Here is a 24,768-nt window from a genome sequence, read left to right as displayed (position 1 = left end):
TCACGATCACCCGATGTGTATGATTTCCCTTGAAACTCTCCCTGGCAGCTCTGCACACAATTTGGAGTCCAATCTTCATGCAATCTCTCCTGCATCCAGACTATTTACAGGGCATCGTGTCCTAGATTGTCAGATCTGCCCTACAGCACGTCAGATCTGACGATGCGATGTGCGACCAGCGGGGACGCGCATCGTGATCGTGAATGGGGACGAACGATTTCGGCATTTTTTACACGATCTATCGTTCCATTGCGTCGGAATCGTCCAGATCGTGTAAAAAATCGGAATGTGTGTGAGGGATGCAAGTGATGCACAGCAAAAGAAGCGTGACAAATGAAACTATTCAGCTTTAAATGTAACAGACAGTTGCAGGATGGAATGCTGGTACATCGACTCGCAAAGGAAGTTGTCACTGATATGGAAAGGATACTGTTTGTCCCTGATCTAGGCACTAACATAATAGCTGCGAGTGCTCTTGACAAAAGAGGATACAGAGTCCATTTTGCAAGGGGTCGGTGTGTTGTGTACAACCAAAAAGTGACCGTTGTTGCCGCAGCGACCTGATATCAGCACCAATACATTCTTGACACCAAAGAAAATGTTGTGTACTGATGACTCGTAAGTCCAACAGGTCACACAAAACAGTGGCATGCTAAGTTAAGACAAACAAATCGCCCATTGGGGGCCGTATTTCACGAGTCTACTCTAGTTGAGCACAATCAGGTTATCGTAGCAACACAGGAGGCTGTGGTGCCAGACAAACCTGAAGCTAGAGGTCTGCCAGAAGGCGAACCAACAAGTGAAAATCAATAGGAACCTGCTCTTTGCTCTTGTGTTAATCTAGTATAGATGCAGAATTAAGGCCTGATTCAGACTAGCTCGCGAACGCATAGCGCTCGCAAGCGGGTCGATGGTTGCCCAGTGCGCACATGCTCGAGCCCCGGAGCGAGTGAGACCTTCAGTCGCTCCGGAGCTCGCAGCAAAACGGGGCGGCTGTCGACGCCCCATTTTGTAGGCGGGTAGGGGGGGTGGCTGAACAAACGGAGGCGTTCCCGAAGGAACGCTTGCCGTTTGTGGGCGGCCCTACTGACATCACAAGGGTCTCCTCGCAATGCCGATGGTTGCAATAATCGTGACCATCGCCAGGCTGCTCGCACAAGCTGTGAGTGGTGACCCACATTTGTGCGTGCGGCCTGGAGACCGGAATTAAAAAAAAAATAGGGACGCCCTGATTCAGAGCGAGTGCACACCAATAGTGTGCGCCTCTGAATCAGCCCCTTAGAACAGAGTTGATCCCAATCTCTGTTTTAAAGGCACATTATAAGTAACATTAAGACATCTGCGCTTCTTCTCTTACGGCTATAAAAATGTGACTATACTAATACTGTTCATCCATTGGCACAAGCTGGTAATATGCAAATAAAAATAAAGGAACAAGAAATGGTGTTTAATTAATGTTACTTGTATTTTATTAGTAAAACCACTATTTCATGCTAATGCGGTTGATAGATTACTGGAGCTGTGGAATGTGTGAGTGAGAGATGTATTATTTAATAGCTAAAAATGTTCTAATCCAGTTTCACTGTCAGTCTTAGATGTTGTCACTGTGAATAGTGATAGGAACTGGTCTAGGGAAATACAGTGAGACTTTGTTTTAACAGGCTGCGGTGTCCCGCACCTGTGTAATCTTGTCCTCCTGTGTTCTAAATGTCCGTGATCAGTCCTTCATCGAGAGCCCGAGAGTGGCGGTGTTCGCTGCGATTTATAGGGGATAACCCTGTGGTGTCCAGTCCTCATTCCGCTGTTCTATATTCCGGTTAAGTGCAGACAAGATGCTCACCGGCATGGTGCAGGGATGACTTGCGCTGACCATCCTGTCGCTGCTGCACGTCAGATGCGTCGTCCCTGACAACCGCATGCAGGTAAGTGGAGGATGGAAGGCTATATTGTGCGGTCGTATACCAGATTGTGCAGTGTGGGCCTGATTCAGAGCCGGACGCTATTTGTGGACGGTCGTTCCAAAAAAGGGGCCGGCTATTTAAATTAAGCGCTCGCTCTTTGCGGTTTGTTGATGCCTCTATGTCTGAGCGAGCGAACTAAAAATGCGCTCGCTATTTTGTAAAGACGCCCCTTTGCCGTTTGCATCACATGTCATCTCCAGTATTTATTAGATGAATCGGGTACATCGAAAGGCATCTGAACTGCTCGCAGTGCTTGTGGTAGGTTTTTCTTACCACTATCACAGCGAGCAGTTCAGGCTAAAAGACAACCAAGTGACGTGATCGATGACGCTCCTTTACTAATTATGCACTCCCATTAAACGCCCTTTTGACCGTTTGGCACGCCGCTTTCGGATCTCCACTCCACCATTTTCAAGCACCTTCCCCTGTTACCACACACAAACGGTACATTCTGTCAATGAAATTAGCAGCCCCTCGCTGTTTTGCGAGCGCACGATTTCCAACCGCAATGACTGTTTTGCTGATGCGCATTATGACCCATACGCATGCGCAGTTGTGCTACCATCGCTCAGAGCGAACGAGCGGCCGCTTACGAGCGGCTCTGAATCAGGCCCAGCGTACGGCCGACTCCCATATCATTGCATCGGGCCTTGGGACGGCTAGGGTACCGTACATACTGTTCTGATGTGTATGCAGCCTAAGAGCTTGGGACAGATCACAGCATACAGATGTTACTGAAGTACAATCCTTGATGTTCAGAGGATACATACACACTTCTGACTTGCAGGCACTGTTTTTATCCCATTCTAACACACAGTACCACAGGGGGTAAAAGCCCGCCCCTGGGTCCCACAACCAATCAAGCTAAGTGCATGCCCTGTGCATACATACATTTAACATTGTCTCAGTGGTGGGTGGTACTCCTTTGTGCTTGAGACCTCTAGGGCTAGAACACAGACACCTGCATACTTTCCGACATTCAGCTCCCTCCTTCCGGGAGGAAGCTGAATGTCTGCATACAGCAGGGGGGCGTGGCCAGGCAATGATAAAGTATTGGGGGAGGGCCTGGGGCGTGACCGCGTCATCGTGACCCCGCCCTCTCTTCTTAATGCCGAAATTAACAGCATTGTGAAGCAGTAGGTGGAGTTCAGCTTGAATCACGTCACTGCCGCCCCCCCTGCTGCGGGGGTTTCTATCAATACTGCGCGGGGGGCTGGATGGGTCAAATCGGGAGGGTAGGCAAGCCTGCAACTGTCCCATAAATTATAAAAAATAATACATCTTACATTTCAAAGGAGCTGAACTGTCTTCTTCCTTAGATCTACCACCCAAACCAGTTTGCAATCCTAAACCCCTTTTTAGAAATACACGCATACCATCTGGGGTGCATTGATTGTAAACAAAGAACTGTTCATTTCTTACCAGGCATATTGCTAGGTCAGTATAATTGCTAATTAATTTCCTAGAAGATGGCAATTCCTTATATATTCCTGTAAGTGCATAGTCCCAATGCGTTTCTCATAAACTGTCGATTCTGCAACTGTGCACAGCGCATTACAAGTAACATGTTACAATAAATGTAGATACCTTTTTATCTGCAATCTGCTGATCTTTGCTAACACAGCCCTGCAGTCCTGACCGCAGAGCTGCACAGTAGCATAAATGCATCCGTACATAGGCGGTAAGGTGGAGTGAAGGTTGCAGTAGGGAAGTGTCTTTGAGCAGCAGAACAATGCAGGAATTCATGTATTCATTTCATTTTGCAGAATGAGGTAAAGGGGTGGAGTTGGTGTTTTTGGCTCTTTTTCTTTTTTTAAACCACTTAATTGGCGTGGTCGCATGTAATGCACCGGAGCCAGAAGTGCTTCATCTGGCAAGGTCTCGTTACATGCGACCACGCAGCCCGCTCAATCCTCCGGCTTTAGGAGGAGATCCGTCCTGCTCCGTCTCCTCTGCCCCCCGTAAGTGATGCAGCGGTCTGTGACAATGGTAAAGTGCGAGGAGGGGAACATAGTTCCGCTCTGAGCACCCCAGCAGCAGATGATTGGTCCCCCCCTGCCTCACACTCCGCTGCGGACTGCTAAGGTGAGGAGGTGGGGCTAAGTCATGGGGGGGGGATCTTTTGGCCCTACGGGGAGGGAACTGTTATACAGACTTTTATAATATTTGTGCATCTGGGGGGGGGGGGAGGGTTTATCCTAAAAATGTTTTTATATATATATTATAATATAAGTATCATAACTAGGGGGTTGGGGGGCGGCTATTTTCATGTGGGGTGGAACGGTAAATTACAGTGGGGGTCTATGGATAGAGCGGTTGGGGGTGATTCAAAACATCCCCTAGTTTTATATTATATATACATTTTTTTTTTATTTTTTAAATATACTTTTAAAAGTACTTTTTAAACTTAGTTAAATTTCTAAAAAAAACCTGACAATTTGTGCGCGGTTTTGTCGAAAATAAATTGTCAGTTAAGTGGTTAAAAAATGGATACACATGGCCTGACTCATTACGCTAAAGAGTACACACACGTACTGCGCATGCATTTCCATCGCAGTGGGAGGCACCAAAGAAAGGAATTGCACGTACAGTGACAGAGAGCCACATATCCGATGGATCTTTCCTACGCCCAGCATGGGGCTGGCACAAGTGCCGATGCTAATGACGACTTGCGGCTGTGGGCGGAATAACAGTGGGCGGAGCGGCTTGAAGCTGTACAGATTCCCGCATCAGCCCTATGCATTAGCATAAGGTAAAGAGGGGGGAGATGTACTAAGCCTTGGCGAGTGATAAAGTGGACGGAGATAAAGTACCAACCAGTCGGCTCCTAACTGTAATTTGTCAAACACAGCAGTTGGGATCTGATCGGGTGGTACCTTATCTCTCTCCACTTTATCTCTCTCCAAAACAAAAAGTACATCTCCCCCTAAATTTGGCTTGCCGCAGCTTCCCACAATAGCAGCCACTTTGCGTCTGACTTAGAATTAGCCCTAAAGTATCTACTAAAAACAAATATCAACCTCAACTCTTTTGGTTATGTAAAAGTGTTTGGAGACGATATTTACTCTTGTTAGAGACCAGCCGGTAAGAGGATTCCTGAGGAACGTGTCTCAACTTTGTGTGAACAATTAAGTAATAAAGTTTTCAGCAGATTATGGGGTCTATTTATCAAGCAGTGAAAAACTTAGTGAAGCGCACCAGTGGAGAAGTTGCCCTTGGCAACCAATCAGCTTTGAAGTAACATTTATTAAGTACAGTCTATAAAATAATAGGTAGGAGCTGATTGGTTGCCATGGTCCACTTCACTAAATTTTTCACTGCTTGATAAATAGACCCCATAATCTGCTGCGGACATAAGCCGGTACACATTATATCGGGCGATAATGCATTTTCCATACTTGCCGACCTTTTGGCTGCCTCCTCCGGGAGAAGGCAGCCAGATCGGCACTGCAGGGGACGGGTCTCGGCGGAGGTGGGCGGCTCTTAGGCATGACGACACAATCGCGTCATCGTATCCCCGCCGCCCACTATGCAATGCCGAGATCATGATTCAATGCAAATGACGTCATCGCTGGGAGTGGGCAGCCGCGGCCAGGTGGCCCAAGTCTTCGGGAGACTTGTTCACATTTCCGTGCGGCCCGGAGCACCACGCGATATTTGGTAGCCTCCTTTCGGTTTCGGGAGGGTAGGCAAGTATGGCATTTTCTTGCATTTTGCTATAAAGTCTATCTGCTATGTGCTGCTGTATGTTACTTATAACTGATCACAGTGACAAATCCCTGACATGTATTAATTTATTAACATTACACGTAATTCTCTGCCAGTCCCTGCATTGGTCAGTACCAGAGAGTCCAAGTTTTGGGAAGTGTGGTCACTGTATTAATTTTGATTTTTGAGGGGGGATCTGTATAGTATGCTTCCAATTCTTTGTAACTCGGGACTTGACTGTATCGGAATACATATGAATTACCGTCGGACACAAGTCAGGCGGTTCAAATCCCGGCAGCGGCAGGCCGACACGGCTGAAAATCCCGATCGTCCACAGGTAAGTATGTTCTAACCTAATCTAACCCCCCTACCCCTCCTTAGAGGTGCCTAACCCTAACCTTCCCCCCAGTGCCTAACCCTAATTCCTCCTTTTAAGTGCCTAAACCTAACCCCCCCCCTTCCCCGCCGCCTAAACCTAAGTCTCCCGGGGGGGTGCCTAACCCTAAGTCCCCCCCCCGGGGGTGCCTAATCCTAACCCTCCCCCCTAGCCTAACCCTAACCTCCCGGGGGGATGCCTAACCCTAAGTCCCCCCCTGGAGCCCTAAACCTAACCCCCCCCCCCCACGCCTGTACGCAGCGTTGCCCGGGATCACTTCGATCGGGATGCCGGCCTCCCGGCGTCGGTAAAATGACAGGCGTCTAGAATTAGACACCTGTCATTTAACCCTCACCGGGATAAAGCAGTCGGGAAGCCGGCTGTCGGGCTTACGTGCGCCGGCTTTCCTATTGCATACCGGCTGCATCACAGACATGCATGATTATATTATCCGGATTCTTACTGATGTTTTTTATTGATAGGATTTGACTTCCACGTACTACTATCTTGAATATATCGAAAAGAGAATGGCTTAAAGTTCCCCATGATTTGGACAAATCAGTCAAAATAATAGCACTGCCATGGTGTTGTTACAGCCCACAAGGAATAACTGGTGCTGCCATATTGGAATTAGGGGGGGAAGGTAAAGTGCGAGTCTGTAGGTAAATTTTACCTTATCCCAAACTTTAAGGGTAAACTGAATATTGGGGACTGGACAGGCTGAAGCTTGGCTGCAGGACCTTGGGAGCCAAACAATTAGGTTTGGATCCTATTTATATAATCCCACAAAGCACTTTTTTCCTTTGCAGTATGGCTGGACCAATATACAACATGTGGTGCTTCAAGTATCTAACTCCTATTTCCCTATAGATTGTAAGATTGCAAGCAGGGCTCTCTTACCTTTCTGACTGTTCATACCCAGTCTTGTTTAATTACCGTGCATGTTTCCAATTGTAAAGGTTCTACAGAATATGCTGGTGTTATATCTATAATGTTATAAGCAATAATGTTTACATAGCTGTCAATATTTCAGTAACCTTTTCGGGGATTTTGGGGGCACTTTGTTCTTGGTGAAGGACATGTAATTGTATAACACACTGTAATTTAACTAGACATATACTGTGGGACATTGCACATATATCCGCACAGGGGCGTTTTAAGAGAGGAGGGGTATCGTGTGCAGACATATCTGTCCACCGGCAGGTGCCGACCGCCCGTACACACACAGTGGCAGCCGTGAGGAGGGGGGAGTGACACGCCTCCCACCTGCTGGGACACTCCCCCAACACGCCCCCTGGCCACCGGGACCTGCAGGCAGACACAGATGATGGTTGTTCAGTGTGAACAACCATCATCTGCAGATATATCTGTATAGTGTGTACACACCATAAGGCACTGCAGAAACCTTTTGTGGCGCCATATATATATATATATATATATATCGCCAAAAGTCCTGCACTCGCAACTTAAGCTTGTCATCTTCAGGGTGCTTCCAAGGACGACTGGGTCCCAAAATAAAGTTAGATTTCCTGTGCGGAAGGATGCACTCTCTGGTTTTTTAAAAAAATTTTTTTTATTCATCTTCAGACATCATATTGAAACAAAGAAAATCCTGTTTTCATGGTCGACGTTTCGGTACAATCATGTACCTTTCTCAAGACCTCAATTCGACAAGATAATAAACAACAAACACTGGGGACCGCAAATAACAATATCTCGATAACAATTTCACGGAGTATGGCCAGACTTAAAAGATCCATAGAGGAACATTATAACCTGTAATCATATACCTGAAGGAAAGGCATAACTTCCGCGCGGCTCATAGCGTGTCGAGGCTCCAAACTACCCCCGCTATGCTGAGCTATGTCGACCACGAAAACAAGATTTTCTTCGTTTCAATATGATGTCTGAAGATGAATAAAAAGATTTAAAAAAAACCCCAGAGAGTGCATCCTTCCGCACAGGAAAACAAACTATATATATATATATATATATATATATATATATATATTATATATATATATATATATATATATTAATAATAATCTACCAAACCTGGCCCCTGGACATAATCCTGATCTAGGCCTATTATCACTGAATGTAAACATACAGGCCCCCATTTATCAATGATATTAAACACCAGTAACATTTTTCGTTTTGGTTTCACTTTGATACAAACAAAAAATGTACTGGCATTTAATAATATTTACCCCTCCAACGAGGTCCTCTGCTGGGCTGCTGGCAGCCTAACGCTGCCAGCGCTGGGCTCCGGTGTAATACGCATGCACGAAGGTCTGTCTGCACATGTGCATGACACTGGGATCTGGCAGTGCCTGGAAAGCTTCGCTGAAGCCGGAAAGGCACCGCGGGGTCTCCATTGCAGGCAATGGAGCTCACTTCGCTCTCGCCATCTAAAAGATGGCAAGAGCGATGCTTGACAAACAGCGATAATCTTAGATTACTGCTGTTTATTAAATCCAGAAATCTGGCATAACCCCTTTAGTGAGCGCTAATGTGGATAAATATCGTTGATAAATGGGGGCCTCTATATGGAAATTGCTGTGCCATTTTACGCCCCCAAGGCATCATTTGTAGCCCTTACCACTACCCCATTTGTTTTCTGACTGCTCCGTGCAGTAGGAAGCCCTGTGCTGGACATAAGAGGCGTAGGAGCAGGATAGGTAAATACAATTCTACTCATATGTGGGTTACATAGCTTAACACTGAACTGAGTGGATGGTGACTCCAAAAACATGCTGGTTGGTTATTTGGCTGCTAATGAAAAAATGTACCCTAGTCATACTTTCCTACTCTCCATCTCCTAGCAGGATGCATGACCAAGATGATTTGCAGCAAATTATCATAGAGCCCCTGTCCACTCCTCTAGGGACTCCGTGAAATTCGAGAGTCTCTCTGACAATCCAGGAGAGTAGAAAAGTATGAGACCAAGGACCTCATTCAGACCCGGTCGCAAGCGATGAGCGCTCGCAACCGGGTTGATGTTCAGGTCCTGCGCGCGCGCAAGCCCCGGAGCGAGAGAGAAATTCTCTCGCTCCGGAGCTCACTACAAAAGGGGCGGCTGTCGATGGTGATTGACAGCTCGACCCGTTTTGTACGCGTGACGGGGGGGTGGTTTCACAAACGGAGGTGTGCCTTAAGGAACGCCTGCCGTTTTGTGGGCGGCCGCACTGACATCAGCAGTGATGTCAGGAGCTTCATGCTCGATCAGAGCAGGAAGCTCCCTGGGGCTTGCGGTTGCCGATACCCAACCTTAGGGTCTCGTCGCAAGCCCCGATGGTCGCGATGGTCTTGACCATCTAGACCATCAACCTGGTCGGTCGCTAAAGCTGTGGTTGGTAACCCACAGCTTAGCTAGTGACCAGGAGGCCGCACTTGAAAAGGCAAGCGGCCGCCCTCATTCAGAGTATGCGCTCGCTTCTTGCGACCGCCTCTGAATGAGGGCCCAAGTTGCAGTGTGCTGACAAAAAAAATAAAACAATAAATCTTTACATGGCATTTTATGCTCTAGTTATTTTATGCACATTTGTTTGTTACTTAGCTAAGTATTGCCTTTATTTGCTTTTAGTGGTGTAATATATTTTAGTTGGCTATACCATTTCACTAGAGAATTACTAAGGAAATTCCTAAATTCATGTTTTTCTCTTTGCTCTTTTCTATATGCATAGGTAACCAATAAAGAGTGTTCTAATGATGCTTTAAATAAAGTATATTGTCTTTTGAAGGCGTTCTTCCCACCTACAAACAGCCTAGCTCCACCTTGAGTAGGGAATGGGTGCATTTTCACGATCCATATTGTAACTTTATTTTCTGTGTGTTTTCAGGAAGCAGCATGTGCGTATATATTACTGATCACCGCCGCGTTCTGGATCTCAGAGGCCATTCCCCTGGGTGCTGCAGCGCTGGTTCCTGCATTTCTGTTTCCATTGTTCGGCATCCTGAAATCCAGTGAGGTTGGTGATTACAGGTTTCCCCCGCTAGAACCTCATTATCCTGAATGTAATAGTGACTTTATTTATATACCACTATAGTGTTTGTTATCATTTAGGCATTTGCCTGCAGTGCAACCTGAAATGGTGCTCCTCTCGTACCATACACAAATCAGCATAAATATCTTAATTAGTCTAATATAAAGTACACAATAAAAAAAGTAATATATACGATTTTTCGACAATTCAAATGTTGACAAAAAGATAAGTGGATGGGACAATGCCAACGTCATTATGCCGACATGGCTGCAGTGTTAGCTACAGCATCTTAACCGTCTCGGCAGTATAATTTTAAACATGATGCTTTACAATCATGTTTAAATTTATATTGCCAACAATAACTGTTAAACTGCTGTCACTAACAACTGTGTCGGCATAATGATGCCATCATTGTCCCGTCCACATATAGATTGTCGACATATTGACTTCGACAAAGTGACTACTTCCCCCCCCCCCTTGTGTACAAGCCCCCGGGAGATGTATAACAACACTGCATTTTTTTTTTTTTTATTGCAGGTGGCATCAGAATACTTCAAAGACATCCACTTGCTGCTGTTTGGTGTTGTTTGTCTGGCAACTTCAATCCAGAAGTGGAATTTACATAAACGAATAGCACTTTGGATGGTACTGTCTGTGGGAAGCCAGCCCAGCTGGTAATGTGCGCTCTGTTCTATGTAGCTTTAAGTGCTCTCTGCTTGCTGGAACGTGTCAATATCCAATAGACAATTAACCTGTGTACACTGAGACTTTGCTTATCATGGTTCCAGAATACTAATAACAACACCTGTTAAAAATTGGCGGTACAGTGGCTAGTATCCTTTATCCTATGTCACAAGCAGAAGTAGTGACTTTCATATAAAGCCAGTTACAACCAGCTTGTTTTTTATCAGCTAAGCAAGACACTGGTGACAGTTGCCATGGAGTAGATCAGTGGTTCTCAAACTCGGTCCTCAGGACCCCACACAGGTCACATTTTACAGGTCACCCAGCAGGTTCACAGGTGTAGTCATTACTCACTGACACATTTTAATAGATCCACAGATGGAGCTAATTATTTCACCTGTGATTCTGTGAGGATACCTGGAAAACATGCACTGTTTGGGGTCCTGAGGACCGAGTTTGAGAACCTGTGGAGTAGATGTAACATAAAATGCTTCACGTGAAAAAAAGACAAACACATAGACCCCCTAATAAGAAAAAACAAACACATAGGCTCCCACAGAAAAAAATAAAATACATAACCTTTACTTGAAGATGTATACACACACATACAAACATGGTTACATATATCAGAGCTGTAGGGGATGCATTCGGGAAACCAGCTGTCTTAATCCCGACAGCCGGCTTCCCGACTGCTCTATCCTGGCGAGGGTTAAATGACAGGCATCTATATCTAGACGCCTGTCATTTTCCTGACGCCGGGAGACAGGCGCCCGGTATCCCGATCGAAGGGATGCCCTGGCACTGCGAGCGGACAGCCGCGGGGGGGGGGGGGGGGGGTTAGGTTTAGGGCACCCGGGGGGGGACTTAGGGTTAGGCTAGGGGGAGGGAGTGTTAGGATTACGAATTTAGGGTTAGGCACCCCCCCCGGGGTTAGGGTTAGGCACTTACAGGTGGGATTAGGTTTAGGCACTTGCGGGGGAGGTTAGGGTTAGGCACCCCTAAGGTGGGTTAGGGTTAGGCACTTAGAGGGGGGATTACGGTTAGGCACTTGGGGGGGAGGTTCGGGTTAGGCACCCTTAAGATGGGTTAGGGTTAGGCACCCTTAAGGTGGGTTAGGGTTAGGGGGTTAGTTCTTACTTACCTGCGGAAGATTGGGATTTCCAGCGCTGTCAGGCTTCCGCTGCCGGGATCTCTGCTTCTGTCGGCCTGCCACGCCCGGGATTCGAACTGCCGGCCAGAGGGACAGCGGTATTTCATACCGATTCCGAGATGTAGTGTTCACTCTAGGTCCAGCGGCAGGCAGGGCGCCGGACCTAGTGCTAGGGCACATTGGTGCGCGCCCAAAAAGGGGGCATGGCCAATGAATACGGGGTGTGTCTTTATGACGCATCCCCCTTTTCGTCACTCTTGGGGACGTGCTGGCACTTACGGACATGCCGGGCAGCCCCTAAGCGCTGCTGTCACTGTGAATGGATGCCGGGTGCATGCACCCGGCGTCCCTTCACCGGTGGTGACCGCTGCTCTGCCGTTTTCCCCACCCACGGGACACTGCGACCTGCGGGTGGAGGACAGAACCCGCAGACTGTTTCAGCGGGGTGCCGCGCAGGAGGGCAGGGTGCTTCCTACCCTTCAGAATTAGGGCAGGGCGCGGCGCCCCGCTGAAACAACCTAGCGGGAACACTAGAGCTGGATCCAATCAAATCTGCAGAAGCAGATGAAAAAAATGCATCTTTATAATAATAATATTACCACGTATCCTAAATACATTCCCGATACCTCCTCCCTCTTACACTGAGTAAAGACATAAATGATGCTAGATAGATTGGTATTTTAAGTGAAAAGCAGAAAAGTTTTATTTAGTATCCGATTTATCAGCTGTAATCCTGATTTGTTGCCTTGCTGTGCCCACATCTGCATGTCACAACTTTGTTCCAGGATCAGGTTTCCTCTGAGAAGGTTCTCTGAGTAATTCAGTGTATCCACTAAGAACAGTCTCATACATCTAAAATGATTAAGAAAGGGAAGAACAATTAATAATATTAATAAAGTTTACTCTTAAATTTTAAAAACTATTGATATCATAACTTATCTTTGGTGTGAAGTGCACCCTCTGCTTACCGCCAGTTCTTTCATCTTTTCTTCACTATCCGGACAGTTTGCTGTCATAAATGACACCTCAGTGTATTACAGATTCCATGGTCCGATGTTAAGGTTCCACAGGCCGAAGTTAGGTTGCCACATGTTATTGTTGTGGCTCCACGGGCAGGTGTTAATTTTTGGCTCTTGCAGGGGGGCGATACGGGGATGGCAGCGGCCAGTTTGGGGGCTGATATGGGGAAACCACGGGCTGGGCTGTGGGCGGCCTAGGTGGAGGTGCAGGCCGCCGCACAGGTTGATGTGGGGGAAATACAGGGCGCGCCTTAGAGAAATATGGGGACACCGTAGGCCGATGTGGGGCCTCATATGGGGATGGCAAAGGTTTGAGTGGCACAGGCTGAGCTGCAGATGTCACAGACTGACTTGGTAATGGCACAGGCTTTGCTGGCGGCACAGCCCGAGGTGGTTGCCGATGTTGGGGCGGCACCTGCCGAGCTGAAAGCATCACATGCCGTGGTGGAGGTGACACAATCCGAGCAGCAGCTGTCACAGGCAGAGTTGATGGTGGCTTGGGCCGAGGTGGTTGCCGGTGATGGGGCGGCACCTTCTGAGTTACAAGTGGCACAGGCTGAGGTGCGAGCTGCATAGGCAGAGTCAGAGGAGGCACAATGCGTGGTGAAGGAGGGACAACAAGCTGTTGTGGCACAAGCTCATATCGGGGTGCCACAGGCCGATATTTGTGCCAATTTGGCAGAGTCACAGGGGTTAAAGAGTTTTGCTGAACGCATTTCGATTATCTTTGCTATATAGCTGAAGATATGACAGTAGCCTGCTGGGGTTAGTTTATATAAGAGAGACTAGCAATGGCTTTATTACATCACAGTAGGCAGAGATGACTGGCAGGGGAGGAGGTCAGAGGTCACTATGACCTCTGACTAGGTCACCATGTATGGTCAGGCTGAGCTGAGGGACCATCTGACTAGTAGCATATGCAGAGGGAGGGTTTCTGAGTACCCCTTCCCACTGTGTGGGGGTACTCAGAAACCTGTGCAGTGGACAGGTCATGTTGGGTAGGTGAAGCACCCTCCTATAGGTCAGTATAGGGAAGTGAGCCTACTGTAACCCTCCAGTGAGTGAGAAGCTGTGTACATAAATACTTCACATTTCTATATGCAATCTTCCTCGGTTTGGGATGATTGATTAGTCAGGGGGCACAAAATACCAGGGCTGGCGAGGAGGTGCAGTCATGGGGACTCCTCATACTGTACACAAACTATCTGAGCTAATTATGCCATCTCGTACATAATGGTGGTGCAGCTAGTTTAAAAGTGGTTGGTATAATATAGAGCATATTGGGATTACATCAAGAGGAGGGGATCGCTTTAAGAATATATGTAAACAAGAAGCAATGTGGATACTGAAAATAAAGTCTTTAAAATCTGAAGGTATTAATGATACCATTGATCTGGAATTAATGTAGTAGGTATATGTACACAAATCTGATATAGACACTGCTGCGACCACCTGTGATGTTTAAAACACTTGTCACATCCATATGGCCCCCGAAAAACCTGACCCAATACTTTAAACCCATTTTCAATGTTTTGTTTTTTTTGACAAAAATTTGAAGGGTCGTTTTTTAACCAAGGAGTTCTGAAAGAAATCCCCAAATTTTTAGGCAAACATAGGGATTTTGTTTTTTTATTTTTCTCCAGGTCTGATGGAGAAAACTTTTCTCCTGTTTCTCACTATAAAATTGCGATAAATTATCGCGGGTGCGATATGATCGGACGATGCTCAGTCGATATTTTCGCCGCTAATTGAATACGGCCCTATGTTGAAATGAGCCCTTGGAATTAGATGTAAAAGTTGTCATACAGATTTGGGTGAAGAACCAAATCATTACTCACAAAGTGTGAGCTGTGCAGGTCAATTCATTGATTTTATGTGCTATTAGTCTGCAACTGTGAGAAACCTTCTCTGAACATTTCTATTGTACTGTATTTACATTTTAATTGCGTAGCTCTCAAATCACTATTTAATTGTGTGAAATATATTATTTAAGCAGGGCATGTACTATACAATTATCTGTCAGACATTTGTCCAATCTGGCTGGTTGGAATTAAAACCTGGTAATGTATGGGAGCAATTGACATCTGTTTGCTGACCTGCCTGTGTTAAAAAGGGAAGCAATCGGGAAGCCGACTGCCTATATACCGGCAGCCGGCTTCCCGACTGTCTTATCCCGGCAAGGGTGAAATGCCGGGCGTCTACATGTAGACGCCCGCATTTCCTCGACTCCGGGAGACCGGCGCCCGGCATCACGATCGTAGTGATGCCGCGAGCGGACAGCCGCTGGGGGGGGAGGGTTAGGTTTAGGGCTCCCGGGGGGGACTTAGAGTTAGGCACCCCCCCGGGAGGGTTAGGGTTAGGCTAGGGGGAGGGAGGGTTAGGATTAGGCACCCCCGGGGGGGACTTAGGGTTAGGCACCCCCCCGGGGGACTTAGGTTTAGGCAGCGGGGAAGGGGGTGGTTAGGGTTATGCACTTGGGGAAGTTAGGGTTAGGCACTCCTAAGGAGGGTTAGGGGGGTTAGGTTAGTGGATACTTACCTATCCACGATCGGGATTTCCAGCGCTGTCGGGCTTCCGCTGCGTCGCACTCTGCTGCCGCTGACGGGAATGCGGCCAGCGGTATTTCATACCCATTCCGTTAAAAAGGTGCCCAAGACTTGTTCATTCTGACATTTTACCATCTGGCTCTGGATATGGCTTGGATACCGGGGATCTGGTTTATTCAGGGAGATACCACTTTGTGGTGATATGCTTTCATTAATTTTGTCAAATGTGAGTTTTCTGTAGAAATAAATTGTTAGTTTTTTCCAATGCAATTCGGCACTATGGTTGTTCTTCAGAATTTCATAGTTTGTAAATTCAGCAATATTGATCTCAAATATAAAAACAGAGTAGTACTGACCTTCAATCCTCCCATAAAACGTTAAGAAAAGGGTGGAATTTTTATTTTTTTTGGTGCAGCTGATGAACTGCTTTTAATATACACTCATAGGTGTTCCCAAAGGGCTTGGATTGTGTATTTTTCTATGCACATGTCTGTGGTTGGTGTTACTCTGTGAATAAGGTTAGCACCATATGGAACCAGTGCTCTAGATCTAATATATAAAGTGAATTGGTCTGTTTGTCCGTTCGGTTATACATTCGGACACCCCAGCACCGATTGGGATGAAACCAACGTGAGGTGGTCTAGTTGAATCCTGGGTACGTTTTAGGGGGGTCGGGGTCCCGTTGGTGTATGCTGGGCAGAACTTTGACTCAGGGAGCCTATTCTGGGCCTTTTACTGGATGGATGTAGACAACCTCACATAATAAAACTTAATAACCTGAAGATTTAAACCCAGGCAACGTCGGGTACTTCAACTAGTACTTTTATATTTGTATTTATTTCAGTTGTTTTTGTATTTGTGTATTAACCATGCAATATTTTTATATTTATGATTCCACACTCTCAAGAGATGATATGCATGTTCTTTTGTTAAGTTTGTAGATATATATATATATACTTTGACATGTATCCAAAAGTGTCTGTTACATTGAGTTTTAAGAGTTGTTTTAATTTTTGCTTGTGTCCAGAGTTTTCTTTTTTTAATGGCGAGACTTATTTTTGTTTTGCTTGTTAACCACTTACTTGGCGTGATCGTATGGGATGTGACCACAGCCTGACAAGTGTCTTATGTCATGAAATCTTTACATAAGAGACATTTGTTTTTTTTCTGTAAGACACACCCCTGAGGAAGTCGCTTTGACAAAACACGTTGGGTTTAACGTGCGGGACAGATAACTAGTGGGAACAATTGCTGACTAGAGCTCACACCCTGAAAAGGGTAGGACAGCATGTGAATACCAGCAATCCCAATTATGTTTCAGACTACATGGAATGTGCGTCAATGTAAGGATGTTTTAAGATTTTTCCAAGAACATTTATAATTCTATTATTATGGCAATAAAAGCATTTGGATGAAGTGTACAGAGAGACAGTTTGGCCATCTCACTGGGTGTCTCTGGAGCGAAGGTCTCGTTTTAGAATTCAACAGGCGAAGAAGTATCCCGTCAGTTTCTTGCGAAGATACGAGCATGCCAACCTCCTTTGGATCGGAATATAATTTGAGGTTACAGAAAAACTATTTGCTATTGCAAACAAGTACAATATTGGCACCTCCAAGGAAATGTTGTGTTTCATTACTATTTGGATCCTGTGCTGGCAAGGGATTATCCCTGGGGAGCAGCAAACCCTCTTAGTCTATTTGGATAAGTGGATTACTGGACTAATATTGGAAATATTAACTTTGAGAGAGCACATGATATAGGTTTTTCTGTGTGTGTGTGCGCGTGTGTTTGTATGTATACCATATATACATATATCTACCACTGCTATGCAGATGCTACACAGCTATACCTCTCCGTTGCTCCGGGTATTGAGAACCCAATAAACAACCTTAAATGACTATCTGAGCTCCAGGAGTGGATGAGTGCCAGTTGACTGTGACTGAATCCTGATAAAACAGAGGTCCTTATGACAGGAGTTCACCATCAAAGGACAAGACTGCAGCTTAACCAACCAACTGGACTTGCGCTTGGGGGTTCAGAATTACAAAACTCTGAACATGCAGTGATCGCGGTGAGCGACAAAATTTGTGGGTCCCAGGGACCCACCACTTTAGAAAAATGGGGTCCTAACTGACCATTTCTGGGTCCCATCATAATTGATGCTTTAGAGCTCCCCATATGCCTCAGACCTCCCCACATGCCCCTAAAATGCAGATCTGATACCCCCAACAGCATCAGATATCCCCACAAGCCTCTTAAATGCATGTTTTAATGCCTCCATGATCTTTCAGGTAATATTACTTTCCACCTGTGCAGTGCCCCCAGGAGCGGTCCCCCTGTGCAGTGCCCCCAGGAGAGGTCCCCCTGTGCAGTGCCCCCAGGAGAGGTCCCCCTGTGCAGTGCCCCCAGGAGAAGTCCCCCTGTGCAGTGCCCCCAGGAGAAGTCCACCTGTGCAGTGCCCCAAGGAGAAGTCCCCCTGTGCAGTGCCCCCAGGAGAGGTCCCCCTGTGCAGTGCCCCCAGGAGAGGTCCCCCTGTGCAGTCCGCAGTTCAATGAAGGTATCTGCCCCCCTAAAAGGTGTGAGTGACCTGGGCATTAGGCCCAAGCCACTAAAGGGCAAATACGTGGGCCCTCTAGTGACCTGGGCCTAATGCCCAAGTCACACACCTATTTGGGGGGCATATACCTTCAATTGGGTCTAATGCCCCCTATGTTGCCCGGGCCTTGTGCCCGCCTAGAGACCCACAGGCCTATTGCCTGAATTCATCCCAAGGGCCTAGTGCCCGACAACCCTGGTGGTCTAGGAAGGAGTGAAAAAAGACCGGTGGCCCAAGGCCGCCTACCGGTACGGTGGAAGAGGCTGCGGGGGGGAGCTCCGTTAGCTCTTTTGCTTTCCTCCCCCGCAGTCCTCTTCGGTCCTCAGCTTCAGTCTTCTGTCGCTGGCCTGTCCTGGCCAGCGGCACCGCCTCTTCCTTCTTGATCACGCCGTCTTCTGGCCTCTTGCGCGGCTGCCGGAACTGTTGCCGCGCCACTCTTCTCTTCGGGAGGTCTTCACTCCTCCCCTCCGCCGACGGACTGATCGTATTTCCGCTCAGCAGCGTCTATTCAAGATGCCGCGAGTGGGCGGGGCATTGACGCGGCGAGCCGCGGTGGCTTACCCGGCGCTGGGAACAAACACTGTCCCAGCGCCGGGCACGGACGCTGTGCCTATGCTGGGATCAGACACTTGATCCCAGCACGGCTTTCTACAGCAGCAGCCAATGAGAGTCTATCTGACTCTCATTGGCTGCTCTAACAGACAGCGTTGTGTCTGTTACTGCAGGGGGACGCGCTGTGCTGCAGCCAGCTGTCAGGGATTGGCCACAGCGCAGCGCGTCCCCGGGGACTTTAAAAAAGTGGGTCCCCAGTCCCCGATATGGGGTAAAATACGCGCTACAGCGCGTATTTGCGAACACTGACATGTACAGAATCTTCATGGTGTCATGGGTAGTTGCTTGACACTTAAACATCAAGTATCAGCCACAATCAAACCCTCATTCTTTCATCTGAGGAACGTAGCCAGAATCAAGAACTTAGGGCCTGATTCAGAGGCGGACGCTCTTTGTGAGCGCTCGCTCTGAATCAGGGTGACCTGTTTTTGTTTTTTTTGGGCTGGCCTCCAGGCCGCTCGCTAAGCTGTGGGTGACCACCCACAGCTTTAGCGGGCGGCCAGGTGATGGTCGCGACCATCCGGCTTGCGACGAGACCCTTGTGGTAGGGTCTCGTCCACCGCAAGCCCCAGTGAGCTTCCTGCTCTAATAGAGTAGGGCCGCCCAAAAACGGCAGGCGTTCCTTCAGGAAAACCTCAGTTTTTTCAGCCACCCCCCCTGCATGCCTACAAAACGGGGCGAGCTGTCAATCACAATCGACAGCCGCCCCGTCTTGTAGTGCGTCCCGCATCGAGTGAAAATTCACTCGCTACGGGGCTCGCGCACGCCGCACGTGCGCACTGCCCGGCCATCGACCCGCTTGCGAGCGCTATGCGCTTGGGAGCAGGTCTGAATCAGGCCCTTAATTCCCCCAGAAGATCTGCCTAGAGTCCTACCTGCATTTGGATCATCACGCTTAGACTACTGAAATGCTCTCTATCTGGGTCTCTCAGCGAAAGAACTACATCGTTTGCAGCTGGTACAAAATTCAACTGCCATGCTGTTAACCAACCAGCCCTGTTACAGCCACATAACACCCATTCTCTGCTCCCTTCACTGGCTGCCTGTAAGATGGAGAATCTATTTCAAGATTGGCTTTATGACTTTCAAAGCCCTACATAACCAGGGCCCAGGGTACCTGAAGCGGCTTCTGATTCCTTACTGCCCTGCACAATTACTGCGATCTGTAGATGAAGGACTATTAGTTGTACCTAGAATCTCCCTGAATTAATCTGAGGGTCGAGCTTTTAGCTTTGCGGCTCCGACCCTATGAAACTCTGTTCCTTGCACAGTTCGAGAGACCTCCATTCTAGAATACTTTAATAAAAGACTTAGGGGTATATTTACTAAATTGTGGGTTTGTGGAAGTGGAGATGTTGCCCATAGCAACCAATCAGATTGTACTTAACATTTATCTAGTACCTTCTAGGAGATAATAGCTAGAATCTGATTGGTTGTTATAGACAACATCTCCACTTCTAAAAACCCGCACTTTAGTCAATATACCCCTTAGTCTTCCCGCTTGGCTGTTTCAGCAGGGCACTACGCCCTGCCCGATTTTCAAATGGCAAAATGTGCCCTGACCTAACTGCCGATGCCCTGCTGAAATAGCCTGCCGGGTGTGCCGTTTACCATCCCCACCCAAGGGCCGCAGTGTCCCAAGGGGGCGGGGGGGGGGGGGGGGAATGGCGGTGAAACACTATTCACAGTGAGGGGAGAGCTTGGGGGCTGCCCAGCATGTCCTTAAGTGCTGGGCACACCCCCAAGAGTGATGAAAAGGGGGTGCATCTTAAGAGTGCGTCCCCTTTTCTCATGGCCATAACCCATTTTTGGGCGCGCGCTACAGTGCCCTTTTTACTGTCTGGCACCCTGCCCAGTGATGGACCTAGAATTAACATTACAGACTCAAGACTCGCCTGTTTACTCACGCAGTTCACTAATGTCCCTTCACTAATGTTTGTCTTTGCTGTCAAGCTTTTTTTGTGTTTTAAATGCAAAAATCTCAGCAGACACTGATGATTTTCATCAGGAAATATAAACTTTTTTTTATGTCTCCTGATGTTTTTTGCATCCTGATAAAGGGGTGTATTACCCCGAAACGTTGATGACTGATTAAATGCCACTACATATTTTTCACAAGTCACCGAGTGCCGAATCCTGTGTTGCATGTATGGGGAGGACGCTTTCTCCTCCAAACGGAAGGCACCGGAGCAGGTAAACCAGTTTTGTCGCACCTGAGTGCCGGATCAATGTTGGTTGGTATCTCTATCTTTATATATAATCTATCTCTGCCTTTGTTCAAGCTTCCTCTGGCACCACAAGTTTATTTACATAGAAAGCTTAGATGTGCTTATTTTATCTACAGACCAATAGTATCGGCTTTTACGTCTTGAAAATATCTGGTGTTACTGTGCCTGAGCTGTGCAATTTGAACTTGGGTGCGCAGTGTTTGTCATCCGCACAACCTGAGGATAAGTATAGATTTTTACAGAGCCAGCACAGCATTGTACTGAGCGTAATAAATGCTTCTGTGACCGTATCAAGAATTATCCTTAAGCACACAATCTGTGATTTCTCAACAGAGAGACTAATGGAGCATACACACGGTCAGATTTGTCAGACTTGTCAGATTTGTCAGATGAACGATTTGAACGATTTTACCAAAGTTTTGAACGATTTGAACGATTGAACGATTTTTGACTGCATTAAAATGAATGGAATCGTCCAAGTCTGACTGCAAACACATCAGATGTCAGAAATCGTTATCTGACCATCGGGAACGCGCATCGTTGATCGTCCATCGTTCAGGCATGTCAGATATGAACGATTTTCCTTCAGATATGAACGACTGAACGATTTTTAAATCGTTATCGTTCATATCTGAAGGAAAAATCTGACCGTGTGTATGCACCATAATAGTAGAAGCTTTCACAGACCTTACAGTTTTTGGCTGTGATTGTGTGACTCCTCAATTGCAGATCCATATGGCCAGTTCTGCAGACCTGTGAGCAAGCAGGGGGACTCGCGTGGCTGAAACGGAGAAAACGTGTCTGTGATCGTCAGTCAGATTAGTGTCACATTACACGGTGACGTAATGGTCCAGATGTCGGGATTGTAGCAACAAACTGGTGTATTGATTAGGAACAGCATCATACTAGTATTTATCTTATTGATCAGTCTATGGCTGTCTTGTTAAATTGAAACTACAGAGAATGAGAGCTACAGATTTCCATTTGAAATGTATTTTTATTGCTGACAATGGTTCTAGGTGAAAGCCCTAAATTATTCACATCTGCTGTAAAACTATTTTGCACTAGAGCAACTTTTTTTGCATAACACATTTTCCTGTTCTAGGGCTGTTCTCAACGGTCTCGGCAGGAAGCTATGTCTGCTGTCGAGATATTGTGAGCGCCGTCATCCCGACAGCCGGGATGGTACCTACATCCCCATGAACTAATATGATGTGTTGTTAATGCTGAGCAATCCTTTTTGTGTGTCACAGGCTCTTACTGGGATTCATGAGCTGCACTTCTCTGCTGTCCATGTGGTTAAGCAATACATCGACGGCCGCTATGGTGATGCCAATTGTGGACGCGGTGCTGTGCCAACTAAATAGCGCTACTCCCGAGGAGCGAGCCTTAACCGACACTAAGCCAAGCCCACCGCCAAAAAATGAAGGTATATGGGATGATTGCTTTATGTCTACAGTTAATGTACTCAATGTTTTCTTGTTGATGAATGTAGTTTGCACTAGGTTGGGGGTCACACAGCTGATTGTTATCGTCAGGAATATGTTACCATCTGCCATCTGTTTGGGTTTATAATTTTGTCTTTCGTGGAGATGACTGGATTTAAATTGTGTCAACACAAAAGTGTTCATTTTTTTAAATTAATGATTATACAGTGAGCGGTATTGGCGGCAGCATATTCGCCTGGGTCGGTTAACAGCAGCAGCCTGGTTGAGGGACAGCCCAGAGGTCCTGTGACTAGGGTCCTCTCAATCACTGTAACACTGCGCTCACTATGACTTTGATGCAGAGCAGTGATGTTGTTAGGAATCCCAGCGATATCACTGTGACGTCACTGGGATTCCCTGAGATATGCGGAGAGGTGACGTCTTATAGAAGTTTCCATGAGGTTCCAGTGATGGGTAGATCAAATAGGAATATAAAACATATGACATAACAGTGTAAGTGTGCACCGCAGATCTATCGGGCCATTCTCTCGCACCCTAAAGGGTCTCCCGAAGTAAGAGGTGAAATGACATAACAAAAGTGAGACCGTGAACCAGGGATGGGGAACCTCAGGTGCGGGGGCCGTATAAGGCCCCTGGAATCATTTGGCCTGACCCTCAGAGCTTTTTTCTGCTAGCCTCTTCTGGGTTGCAAGGTGCCTAGAATGGCACCCTGCAGCCAGAATCTATGCAGCAGCGCCATCTGGAGCGTCCTTGGGATACTTCAGGCTGTCACACCGCTGCCCTTACAGCTCCCCAGAGCATCCTTAGGATGCTGTTGGCATTGCTGTAATCGTCGGCGATTGTGGCCCCGCCCCTGTGACATCCCATGGAGGGGGCGTGGCCTGCACTGGGCCCGCGAATAATGTTATATATATCAAAATGGCCCTCGGCAGAAAGAAGGTTCCCCACCCCTGCCGTAAACTAACACAGAAAAAAACCTCTGCATGGTAAAATCACATCAGTCATTGAATGAGAAACAAGTTTCTCATGGCTGTCATACACTTACACTTGAAGGTGGCATTAAATGATTGTCACCACAGAACTTCACAAATGGTTCTAGTCCCCAATATATTTATCCCCCTAGTCCTGACACTATAACCAGTTACTTCCACTCTAAGGGTTTGTGCACATGGTTACATTGCATTATAAAGACCTGCCATCATTAGGCGACCATCTTGTCTCTGAGCTGCTGTCACACCCAAAACCAATAATTTTCTGACCGCTGGTATCTATAGTTCAGGAACACCAGACTGGCGTTTAGGAGAAAACCTAAAAAGGTGCAGAAAATGTTTGTACCGCTAGCATTGCATAATACATCTGTCTGCGTAATCATCCTTTATAAGTAGGGTGATTTTTTTTAGTTACTTGTTTGTTTAATACAATTATTGGAGTGTTTACGAGTTTGACATCGCTTGTGGTGTATTTCTTTGTAGTTGTTTTTTTTATTATCTTAGTGGTGCCATGTTTTTGTTTCACAGACACTACAAAAATAGATCTAGCGTCATTTCCTGAAAGGTAAGCTTTACAGACTTCCAATCATTTTATGGTTATATTTGGCGAGACATAATATTTTGATTTTACTATATTTATGTTTCGCCTACTGTATTTACTTATTTAATAAGTTATTTATATAGCGCACACGTGCCACTTATTAAACTGCACCTGTTGCCTACAGAGCGGAGGCAGCCATTTTGTGTGCTGAACCCAATATTCAAGAGAATGCAGCCTATCAATTGCCAGAAACCCAGTGCCAGCATTAACCTAGAAAGTAAAATTTCTGCATTGCTGTTAAATGTCACTGGAAATAGATTGTCTATCTTTTGGCTTTGCATTGTGTTCACCACTGCAGAATCTCACAATACCCTGTACTGAGAAACCGTCCATTCTCGTTCCTATTGTGTCACATAAATGGTTCCTCGCATTTCACTGATAATCTTTTAGCAAGCCCTATTTGCCTGCTCTGCATAGTTTAGTAAATATTCCTTATTTGTCTCTAATGGATTAATAATTGCAGCTATATATGCTTATAGTGCAATAGAGGATCAGTTTTAGGTCTAGCTCGCTGAGGACAAAGGAACCCTGAAGCAATTTCCCTAGTGATATATTGGGAAACCTTCCCAATGTGTTAGATTCTAACTTGCATATGTTTATCAATTAGAATAACATAGCAGCGGGAGTGAACAAGGTATGTACTCTGGATAGTTTTGCACCAACGGCCACCAAGTTGCTAAAATGTTTTTTCATCTCATAAAAATGGCTGCCTGTATTGTGTTTACGGGGCAGCTGCATTTACAGGAATGGGGCTGCCAAAATGGCTGACTTACTGCCTTGATGAGGTAACTAGCATTTCTGTTTCTGACTCAGATTTAGAAGCAATTGCTTAGCAGGGTAACCCAAACCTCGTGACAACTCTG

The 24,768-nt window shown here is 46.6% G+C and overlaps 1 protein-coding gene across 1 annotated transcript in view; it reads left to right on the top strand.

Annotated features, from left to right (window-relative positions):
* The window catches only part of LOC148526379 (solute carrier family 13 member 1-like), a 75,069-nt gene that overhangs the window by 15,261 nt on the left and 35,040 nt on the right, over window positions 1–24,768 (top strand). The window contains exons 2-5 of the mRNA XM_088470439.1: window positions 9,888–10,016; window positions 10,569–10,705; window positions 22,121–22,296; window positions 23,833–23,869. Coding sequence (XP_088326565.1) covers window positions 9,888–10,016; window positions 10,569–10,705; window positions 22,121–22,296; window positions 23,833–23,869 — 479 coding nt within the window. The remainder of the gene's footprint in view (window positions 1–9,887; window positions 10,017–10,568; window positions 10,706–22,120; window positions 22,297–23,832; window positions 23,870–24,768) is intronic.

The sequence above is a fragment of the Taudactylus pleione genome, unplaced genomic scaffold (assembly GCF_031769625.1).
Source record: "Taudactylus pleione unplaced genomic scaffold, aTauple2 ptg000100l, whole genome shotgun sequence".
Classification (NCBI taxonomy): domain Eukaryota; kingdom Metazoa; phylum Chordata; class Amphibia; order Anura; family Myobatrachidae; genus Taudactylus; species Taudactylus pleione.
The sequence above is the reverse complement of the archived record's forward strand: the minus strand, read 5'-3'. Positions and strand labels throughout refer to the sequence as shown.